The sequence below is a fragment of the Arachis hypogaea genome, chromosome 13 (genome assembly GCF_003086295.3).
Source record: "Arachis hypogaea cultivar Tifrunner chromosome 13, arahy.Tifrunner.gnm2.J5K5, whole genome shotgun sequence".
NCBI classification, from domain to species: Eukaryota; Viridiplantae; Streptophyta; class Magnoliopsida; order Fabales; family Fabaceae; genus Arachis; species Arachis hypogaea.
In genome coordinates this window covers 27,481,974-27,493,860 of record NC_092048.1, presented here as the reverse complement: position 1 = coordinate 27,493,860, position 11,887 = coordinate 27,481,974, and the positions used below count along the sequence as shown (strand labels likewise).

At 35.2% G+C, this 11,887-nt stretch overlaps 1 protein-coding gene across 1 annotated transcript; it reads left to right on the top strand.

The window, feature by feature from the left end:
* Positions 1 to 252: 252 nt before the first annotated feature.
* On the top strand, positions 253 to 7,401 carry LOC140178124 (uncharacterized). Its single transcript, XM_072213377.1, has 2 exons — positions 253 to 1,453; positions 7,113 to 7,401. The coding sequence occupies exons 1-2, from the start codon at positions 418 to 420 to the stop codon at positions 7,130 to 7,132; spliced, it is 1,056 nt and encodes a 351-aa protein (XP_072069478.1). The 5' UTR covers positions 253 to 417; the 3' UTR covers positions 7,133 to 7,401.
* The last annotated feature ends 4,486 nt before the right edge of the window (positions 7,402 to 11,887 follow it).

The following is an 11,887-nucleotide window of genomic DNA, read 5'->3' as shown; positions in this document are numbered from 1 at the left end:
TATTATAATTCTTCTGCTATTATATGTAATCATTTCATTTTAGAGGTCGTAATACCACACCACCTTCATTTTACGACTTAAGCGTAAAGCTTAGTGTGGTAGGGTATTACATTATGGTATCAGAGTAGTTTGTTCCTATAGAGCCTGAAAGACGGAATGATTGTGCTTCTGTGCATTCTTTGTATATGTGTTTACATGCTATTAGGATATCTGACTGATATATATGGCATAAACGTTTGTGAGCATGCATTTGGAACTTAAAGCATTAGACCTGCGATATTGAGACTGATCAACTTAATATCACTTGTTTGGTGTGTATAGGGACCAGATGTCGACTCGCGGACGCGGTCGCGGGTGAGGTAGAGGTAGGACAGGCACCGTTACTCCTGCCCCATAGGGACTGATCCAGTAGATTTTATGGCTGCCCTGGGAAATATGGCTTTAGCTATGCAGGCAACAGCTGAGGCACTGGGTAACCAGATAAATCAGGGTAATCATGGGAACAATAATGATGAAGACGGTCCTATGACACTTGCTACATTTCTGAAAGTTTGCCCTCCAACTTTTAGGGGAACCTCAAATCCCACTGATGCAGATAATTGGATTCAGGCTATGGAAAGGGCGTTGCAGGCCCAAGAGGTTCCTGAGGAGCAATGGGTTGAGTTTGGAACATATCAGTTGCAAGGTGAAGCTCAGAATTGGTGGCAGGGAACACGACGTATCCTGCAGCCTGATGGTGCTGTGATTCCTTGGGAGGTTTTCCGAACAGAATTCTATAAGAAATACTTTCTTATTTTAGCTAGAAATGCCAAGGAACTTGAATTGATGCAGTTAAAGCAGGGACAGATGACTGTTGTTGAGTATACTAGCAAATTTGAGGAGTTATGTCGCTTTTCTCGTATCTGTCAAGGTGCGCCTGAAGATTTTGCTGAATGGAAGTGTATTAAATATGAGGGAGGTCTTCGGAGTGATATTCTGAGTTTCGTTACCCCAATGGAGATCAGGATATTTTTTGAATTGGTGAATAAGAGTAGGGTGGCTGAGGATTGTGTGAGGAAGGCGGCAGCAGAGAAAGGAAGTTTGAGGGTGCCTTTTCAGAGGCCTTCAGGGAGGAACTTTGCTCCGAGAGGTAGGAATTTCAAGCGTGGAGGTTTTGTTCCGCAGCAGACTCAGGGTCAAGGTAATTACAGAAGGCCGAATACTAATGCTAGTCAAGGAAAAAGGTTTGGGAAGCAGCCACAGCAAGATCTGAATTGTCAGAAGTGCGGAAGGTTTCACCCTAGAGTTCCGTGCAGATTGGGACTTGGAGTATGCTATCCTTGTGGACAGCCCGGGCATATGGCCACCAATTATCTGGAGAAGAAGAAGTATGAGACTGGTAGAGTGCAGCAGCCAGGGAGAGCATACACCACTTCTACCATAGGTGCTGAGGGATCTGAGACACTGATTAGAGGTAATTGTGAAATGGTTGGTAAAATCTTAAATGCTTTATTTGATTCAGGAGCAAGTCATTAATTTATTGTATTTGAAAAGGCCCATGAATTAGGATTGAGAATGGTGGTTTTAGGTTATGATTTGAAAGTATATAATGCTACTCATAAAGCTATGGTGACTAGGATAGGATGTCCACAAGTTCCCTTTCGAGTACAACAGCGTGAATTTATGCATGATTTGATTTGTTTGCCTATGACTGGTCTTGATCTCATTTTGGGATTGGATTAGTTATCCAAGAATCATATTTTTCTTGATTGTTCTGAGAAGTCAGTACAGTTTATGCCGAAAGGGTCGGAAGCACCGGTTGTGGTGAATAGTTACTATTGGAATTCTATGATAGTAAACTATTCTGGAACTGAATGTCAGGGTATTATGTTATTAACTGTGGGAGTATCAAGTGATGATCAGAGTTTAGAGCATATTGCCGTTGTATGTGAATTTCCAGATGTGTTTCCGAATGATATTAATGAATTTCCACCTAACCGGGAAGTGGAATTCGCAATTGAGTTGGTGCTTGGAGCCGGTCCGATTTCAATTACTCCTTATAGGATGTCACCTTTAGAAATGGCTGAACTGAAAGCTCAGCTGGAAGATTTGTTGAGTAAGCATTTTATCCGACCAAGTGTTTCTCCGTGGGGAGCGCCAGTGTTACTGGTAAAAAAGAAGGATGGGAGTATGCGGTTGTGTGTCGATTATCGGCAATTGAATAAGATCACTGTGAAGAATAAATATCCGTTGCCTAGAATCGATGATCTAATGGATCAGTTACAGGGTGCCGGTGTGTTTTCTAAGATTGACCTGCGATCCAGGTATCATCAGATAAGGGTTAGAGACGAGGATATTCCGAAAACTGCTTTCAGGACGCGTTATGGTCATTATGAGTATACAGTGATGTCTTTTGGGTTAACTAATGCCCCGACAGTATTTATGGATTATATGAACATGATTTTCCGACCGTATCTGGACAAGTTTGTTATTGTCTTCATTGATGATATTCTTGTTTATTCTAAGTCTGAAGAAGAACATGCTGATCACTTGCGAATTGTGCTGCAAATTCTGAGAGACAAGAAGTTATATGCTAAGTTATCTAAATGTGAGTTCTGGAAGAGTGAAGTGAAGTTTCTCGGCCACGTGGTGAGTAAGCAGGGGATAGCTGTGGATCCTGCTAAGGTGGAAGCAGTGATAAATTGGGAGCGACCAACTTCAGTGACAGAGATCAGGAGTTTCCTAGATTTGGTAGGGTATTATCGCAGATTCATTAAAGGATTTTCACAGCTCGCCTTACCTTTAACTAAGTTGACTAGGAAGGATACGCCTTTTATCTGGACTCCGGAATGTGAAGAGAGTTTCCAAGCATTGAAGCACAGGTTGATTACTGCACCTGTATTGGTATTACCTGAACCAAGTGAACCGTTTGAAGTGTATTGTGATGCATCTCTGAAAGGGTTGGGGTGTGTTCTGATGCAGTACCAGAATGTTGTAGCATACGCCTCACGGCGGTTAAGGCCGCATGAGATGAACTACCCGACACATGATTTGGAGCTTGCTGCCATTGTGTTTGCTTTAAAGATTTGGAGGCACTACCTCTATGGCGTTAGGTTTCATGTTTTCTCAGACCATAAGAGTTTGAAGTATCTTTTTTAGCAGAAAGAGTTGAATATGCATCAGAGGAGGTGGATGGAGCTCCTGAAAGATTATAATTTTGAATTGAATTATCATTCAGGAAAAGTGAATGTTGTGGCGGACGCCTTGAGTCAGAAATCTTTATATGCAGCTTGGATGATGCTACGGGAAGAAGAATTACTAAGAGAATTTCAAGGTTTAAATTTGGGAATTAGAGGAGAATCTGGAATTTTGTGTTTGAGTCAGTTGCAGATTTCAAGTGATTTTAAATCAGAACTTCTGAAGGCTCATCGAGACAGTGAAGCATTACATAAGGTATTACCAGCAGTTGAACAAGGAAAATAGTGGAGAGTGTCAGAAGAACATAATGGTTTGTGGAGGTTCAAGAACCGGATTATTGTGCCAGATATTGGGGACCTGCGACAGAGTATCTTAAAGGAAGCTCATAAGAACGGGTTTTCAATTCATCCAGGGAGTACTAAAATGTATCAAGATCTGAAAGCGATGTTCTGGTGGCCAGGTATGAAGAATGATGTGGCATTGCATGTATCTAAATGTTTAACGTGTCAGAAGGTTAAGATTGAGCATCAGAGACCATCAGGGACCCTTCAGCCTTTAGAGATTCCACAATGGAAATGGGAGAGTATTGCAATGGACTTTGTGATAGGTTTGCCTAGGACCCGGTCTGGTTGTGACGCTATTTGGGTGGTTGTGGATTGACTGACAAAATCAGCTCACTTTCTTCCTATCCGAATAAGTTGTACAATGGAAGAATTAGCTCAAATGTATATTAAAGAGATTGTCAGGTTGCATGGCGTGCCTTCTACCATTATATTTGATAGGGATTCTCGCTTCACATCAAGATTCTGGGGAGCTTTTCAACGTGCATTTGGGACTCAGTTAAGCTTGAGTGCTGCGTATCACCCTCAGACAGATGGTCAGTCAGAGAGAACAATTCAGACCTTGGAGGATATGCTAAGAGCTTGTGTTTTAGACCAGCCGGCGAGCTGGGATCGGTATATGCCATTAGTAGAGTTTGCTTATAATAATAGCTATCATGCGAGCATTGGAATGGCTCCATATGATGCTCTGTATGGCAGAAAATGTCAATCTCTGTTGTGCTGGTATGAAACTGGAGAAATGAGTTTATGAGGGCCTGAGATGATAGCTGAAACGACTGAGCAGATAAAGAAGATTCGTAGTCAAATGCTTATAGCCCAAAGCCGCCAAAAGAGCTATGCTGACCAGAGGCGAAAGCCTTTGGAATTCGAAGAAGGAGAACATGTCTTTTTGAAAGTTACACCAACCACTGGAGTGGGAAGAGCTATTAAGACTAAGAAACTGAATCCCCGTTATATTGGACCGTTTGAGATCCTGAAGAGAATTGGGCCAGTGGCTTATAGAATTGCCTTACCGCTGTATCTTTCGAATTTGCACGATGTGTTCCATGTGTCACAGCTTCGGAAGTATACTCCTTATGCAAGTCATGTTCTGGAACCAGAACCAATTCAAGTAAGAGAAGATCTAATACTCCCAGTAATTCCGGTGAGAATTGATGATATCAGTATTAAACGATTACGCGGAAGGGAAGTATCATTGGTAAAAGTAGATTGGAGTCGAGCTGGTATCGAGGAACATACCTGGGAGCTCGAATCAGATATGCGAAAGGACTATCCACATCTCTTTTCAGGTAACTAGATTTGAATTTTGAGGGCAAAATTCTTTATTAGGTGGGTAGGATGTAAACCCCAGTTAAATTAGTAGATAATTAGTCAATAAATTAGTTTTTAATAAGGAGGATTATAAATGTAAATATTATATTAAATTAGAATAGAGCTCATCGAAACGAGAATTTTGACACCAATTTCGGAGAAAACGGTCCAAAATTGGACCGAATGGGCCGAACCGGTTGAACCAGACCCGAACCGGACCGTTGGTTCAACCGGACCAACTCATTAAATGAAGCCGAACCCCTTTCTCTCCCTCATTTGGATGCAGCAGCATGAAACGCTTCCAGGGAGGGGAGAAAGCTTCCGTAACCTTACGGTAAATTTCCAATCCCCGTAACTTCTCCGTCCGAGCTCCAATCGCCGCACCGTTTGCGGCCACGCGTCCACCGCGTTGAGCTCTACATTTCTACCGGAACAATTTCACTGGTAACTTATTTAATCATTCTCAGCCCTCTTTTCTCCCAGTTTTTGGATTTTTGAATGGGAAGGTTGAGTTTCTTTGATTTTTGATGTTTTAGGATCTAATTAGCTTGAGGAAAACGTTCACTCTTGCTTATGTGAAGCTTGGGTAAGGTGAGGATACGATAATTCTATTTTATTTTCATTGAATTTGAGCTTTGGATATTAAATTGGATATATATGTGTTATGAGTGTGTATTAGGTTGTGAATAAATAATTGGAGCTTGAAATTGTGAATACTGGAACTTGGAAGAAGCGGATTAGTTGAGTTTTGAGGGGCTGCCTTGGTTTTGAATAAATAGCTTTGGTCGTTACGTGGAAATCGGCCAAGGTATGGTTTATGTTTCTTGCATTTAATATATAATGTTCTGTGAAAACTTAGGCTAGACGACCATAGGATAAGTTGGAATGCAGGTGTATGTTTAATGTTTAGTAATTTGTCGATGAATATATTTGGTTGAAGTTTATTGGATAATTAGTTATTAATTTTGGATGGTAAATGTTGTTATCTTAATTTGGAGAGAATTATGGTTGAATGTTATTGTTGATGAACATGGTTGGTTTGGTGCTTGTTGATTAATTAATGATTTGGTGAATTATTGATTTGAGATATTTTGTGTTAGAAGCCTAGGATTAGTGAACTATGATCCTTAGTTGAATTTTGGTTGTTGGATTTGAATATTGTATGAGTATAATTGTTAATCTGAAGTAGATTTATTATGGTGACTGTTATGATGATGAGGAAGGGTATGTTGAATTGAAAAGAAAGTAGGTTTGGACCCGAAAAGAGTGGCAACGTCTGAGTTTTAGAGGAGATGCTGCCGAAATTTTATAAAAATTAGAGATTTTGTTTATATGATTATTTATAAAGATTTAGATTCAAAGGTTATATGGTTTGATTTTGAGTTATTAAGAAAATGAGCATGTTTTAAGTTTGATTCATTTGGAAAAGAATGAATTATGTTTTGAATCAAAACTATTGATGGACGGAATGGGAGGTGTGATAATGAAGGATAGGGATTGAATATGATTGACGTATAATGATGAATGATATGCGATTGAGAATGATGTGGATGTTGATGAATTATAATTGGATTATTTATATGGCTTATGAATTTGAATAATCTGAGATACGAGATTCCCTGGATTAAGTGCCGTGGCTTGCCACCATGTGTACCAGGTTGAAAACTCGATACTCTGTTGACCCTACGATGTAAGTGTGACCGGGCACTATATAAATTCCCGGGAATGTTACCCCCATTGAGCAATATTGATTATTTGAGAAAAATTTATGCATAAACTCTTGGGGATGCACGTCGGGGGACAGTCTAAGGACAACTCAGACTTGTCGGGTTGGCTGGATAACCGACAGATGAGCCTCATCAGCCATAGGACAGGCATGCATCATATGCATATTACTTGAATTACTTGCTTTTGCTTTAATTGGGTGTGCCTATCTGTATTTGCCATGCTAAATGTGTATTTGTTACCTGCAGTAGTTGTAACCTTCTTGTGTTTGCCTTTATCTGTCTATTTGTCTGTGAAAATGCATGATGGAGTTGGAGGTATGGAGGAATGGCAGTATAGGACTTAGATTTAAGGTTAAGTTAAGTTAGGTTTAAATATTCTTAGAAAACCACCTTATATGGCTTCTGTTTAATACTTTAAGCTCTATAATCTGAGTGTCGACGTTCTAGGATTGCCTCTGGCATTCCCAGGACCTTATATATTATGTGTGTGGCACCTTTACCATACTGAGAACCTCCGGTTCTCATTCCATACTATGTTGTTATTTTTCAAATGCAGGTCGGGAGCCATCTCGTTAGGCGTTTAGACTCTTAAAGCGGAGGGGTTACTGGATAGTGTTGTTGTATAGTTTTGTTGTGCAGTGATGTATATATATGTACTTAGCTTTCTCTCCGCATAACTTGTCCTTTTTTATCCTCTTAGAGGTTTATGGAGAGGCAGGATTGTGCATATGTACTTTTGGGTTTTGGATATGTATGTATATATGTGTAAATATTCTCCGGCTTGTCTTGACTTCGCAGGCTGAGTTAGGAGCTTGTTATTTTGTATCTTTGGCACTCTATTCCTACTTCTGTTATCTTATGTTTGACAGTTACGGTTTTCTTAGCACGCAAGTTAACTCGTTCCTTGAGCGTTGTGCTTTTATCTCGCGATTTTTATTTCCCCTATTCTTCAAGGCTCCTAGCATATTATAATTCTTCTGCTATTATATGTACTCATTTTATTTTAGAGTCGTAATACTACACCACTTTCGTTTTACGACTTAAGCGTAAAGCTTAGTGTGGTAGGGTGTTACATTTATCATAATTTTTATTTTTAATAAAAATATTATTATATTAAAGCGATGCATTTTAAAAATGTATAAATGAGATTTTTATTAAAAAAATTACAAGATAGCAAATGCAACTTTATTTTAATTTTATCCTTAATATTTAATTTTAATTTTACCTTTAGAGTTTCAATATGTTTTAATTATACCATTAGGGTGAACAACATTAATTATAACCAATTAATTATATTATCTGATTTGACTAAAATTAAATAAATATTAAATTATTTAATAAATAATAAATAAAAAATAAAATAAATAAATTTAATTTAAATCATTCTCTTATTATTTTCTATATGTATGAATCAGAATGTACTTTTATATATTTTGATTAATAGTTCTTAAAGGAGTTACTATTTTATTTACTAATATTTTAAATTTTTTAAAATATTTTCATAAAACTTGATTAATTAATAGATTTTTCTTCACAATGTTTTTCTTGAATTTTTTAACAAAAATATATCTTAATTTTTGTCTTTCATATATTCATTGATTATACTAATTTTTTTTATAGTGTATTTTTATCAACTACATGCATTATTTTTCTGTCTTTTTTTACTTTTTTTTAATTATTTTATTATCTTATTTTTAATTATTTATTTTACTTTCACTCCTCATATGTTTATTGTATTTCACTTCATCTTAGTTTTAATTTCATAGTTAACTTTTAATTATATAAAATTCAATAGTTTCTTTCAAAATATGCTTAAATATATTATCTATTATATATAATCATTAGGATAAACAAACAAATATAAATTGAATATATAATTTAATTTTAATTTAAACTAATAAATAAATAAATTGTCAGAAAAATAGCAACCAGTTTTTTTTAATTTCTCTATAATTTATTTAAAGGTAAAAATCTCTTTATAATCACTAACATCGCCAATAACAAAATTATATATCTCTATTAAATAAAAAATATATAAAATAAATAACATATATATAATTTTGAAGTTATTAATCATAGACTATGGACAAATTCTTTTTAAAAAAAAATCCTATGGGTCAACATGTAATTTTTTGATATTTTTATTTTTTTTCTAAAATTTTTTAGATTTATCAACATTTAAGTTGTCTATATATACATCACTTCTCAAAATATTATGATTTCACAAGTTATAATATGTGGGGTAAATCACCTTTATAAACCATTTACAAACCAATTTTACGTATATCCCCCAAAATAAAAAAGGCTATGTGCATGTCTCAATTTACATATCTATGTAAATTAAATTTATGGAGTTCGAATTATGTGTTTTCGTAGTAACGTACAGTGCCGAGTTATATCTTTGGATTGTAACAGTCATATGACTACTAAATCGAATGAAGGAGATTTGATTTACAATGAGCTGGATTGCTACTAAGTGAGTATAAATTGAACCTTATTGCTTCAATTTAGCATGGACCATATATATCGAAATTTATAGATTCGATTTAGTAGGAGATGACATAATTTGAATTTTTTGAATTCAATTTACTTTCAAATCACAATGTCAAGTAATTCGAATCCTATAGATTCGATTTACTACTTATTACCCTAATTCGAATTCATTAAATTCAATTTATATAGAAATATAAACGGAGACAACCAGGTAATGTTTTTGAGTTTGAGAGATTCAAATAATTTTGGGGTGGCTTTGATTTATCAACGTAAATTAACCTAATATGTGATATTAGTTATTGTTATATATATAAAAAATGTGACTTATTTATGCATTGTTTGGATTAAAAGAATTTGTAGAAAAATAAATGCTGGAGAAGAAAATAGACGAAAAAATTAATTTTTCATTGTTTGGATCAACAAAGAAATTGAATGAAAAACATAAAAGTGTATGTGGAGCTCATGTAAATTTTCTCTTCAAAGTTGCGAAGAAAACTGATGCAGAAGTGCAAACATGGGTAAAAATTTAAAGTTACCATTTGAATTATAATTTATATATAATATATAAAAATATTAATATAATTTTACTCCATTATAATTATTTCTCTTGTTACTTTTCCTTCCATCTAAGCAAAAGAAAATTTTTTTCTCTATTTTCTTTCCATTAATTTTTTCTTCATCTAAATAACACATACAAAAATATACTTTTCTTTCCATTTTCTTTCCTCTCATTTTCTTTCTTTCCATTGTCTTTCCTCTTATTTTTCATCTTATATCCAAATAATAACTTAGTGTTTATCCATTTATCTTCTATTAATATTGTTATAACAGGGATATATGTGACTTTATAAAAATGATATAACCTTAACTTTGATTATCCGAGAATTTATTGAGTGGCTAGAATAGCTCCACGTCACAAACCAATGAATGCTTGCAATAGGAATGATCACAAAAACAATCGAAACGGGTATTTACTAGGATTACTCGTATTTTGGGACTAGATGAGGACTTGTGAAATCCTCATGACCTGCCACGCGAAAATAGATGGGGACTAGGGGTGGTAATTGAAGGGTATTTACAAATTTGATTAATTAATATTATTAATATTATTGATATTATTATTAATATTAATAAACGGTTACTAACCGTTTAGCACCATTTGGTTGAAAGGACACAACCTTTTAATGATTGTGTATATTCAAAATATTGTGTCTATTGGCTAAAGAGACACAACTCTTTAAGAATTGTGTATGTTCAAAACATTGTATCTATTGGCAATAGAAAAGACACAACTATTTGTATACGTAACTAATCATAATTGCTATGTGCAATATGTATAAATAAGTCCTTGTCCACTATTTGAAAGGTGAAGTACTAAGTGTACAATTTACTCAACTATTAAGAGATTTTCTTTGTTCAAGAGAGTTGAAAATTTCTTACTATTGCTAATTAAGAAATTCTTAGGTTTCATTGTATCCTGGGAGAGTATTGTCATCAACCCTATAGTAACTAAGTGTGGGGACAAATATCTCTCTAAAGAAAGCGATCTAATCGTGCCTTGAAACCACTATAGAAATATAAGATTTTTTGTCATCTTCTCATACCATATACCCAACAATTTAGAGAGATATTGTTGAAGATGGCACAAGATCAAAACAGTATGTTCAAGGTCATGAATCAAGAGTTTGTCAAATTAGATCGCTTTGATGGAACGAACTTCAATCGTTGGAAAGACAAGATGATGTTTCTTCTTTCAGTTCTCAATCTTGCATATGTGATTGACCCAAAGACTACACCAATTGTCGATGCCGCTGAAAATTCCACACCGGAAGAGAAAGAAAAGATTGTTCAATTGAAAAAGAAACGTGATGAATATACTTTTGCATGTCGAGGTCATATTCTCAATACTTTATCCGACCGACTCTATGATCTCTACATGTCAATTCAATCACTATTAGAGATTTAAAAATTTTTGGAAGAAAAGTACAATACCGAACGACAAGGAACATATAAGTTTATTATGATGAAATATTTTGAATTTATTATGAATGATACTATGTCCCCTCATGGATCAAATTCATGAATTACAAATCCTTGTAAGTAGACTTCGTGATCTACAAGTGGTGATCTCTGAATCATTACAAGTTGGAGCAATTATTTCAAAATTGCCTTCATCTTGGAATGGTTATAGGAAGAAACTTTTACATCTTGGTGAAAACTTCACAATTGAGAAATTACTAAGGCATATACGTATAGAGGAGGAAACTCGAAAACGTGATGCTGTGTATCTTTCTCAAAGTTCTAAAGTGAATCATATTGGTGAAAACAATACCAATAAGAAGAAAAAAAAGTTCTCTAAAGATTCAAAGCAAGATAAGAAGAGACAAAGAGAGTGTTATCATTGTCACAAGAAAGGACACTATATCAAAGAATGTAGACTTCTGAAAAAGGAAGCACCAAAGACCAACTTAGTGGAAGAGAAGGATCTAATTGCTATGGTTGTAGAAAAAGTACAAAACATGCATATTGGCATGGTTACAGAAATTAACATAGCAACACAAGGAAAATCACTTGAATGGTGGTTAAATTCAGGGGCTACTGTTCACGTTTGTAATGATCGCAACCAATTCAAAACATATAAAGAAGTGAACAATAGAGAGGTCTTAATGGGCAATGACAACTCGGCCAAAGTTTGTGGTCAAGGAACTGTGGAATTAAATTTTACATCTGGAAAGAAATTAAGTTTAATAAATGTACTTCATGTTCCAGATTTGAGAAAAAATTTAGTTTCTGTTAGTCTCTTGTATAAGAAAGGATTCAAAGTTGTAATGGAATCCG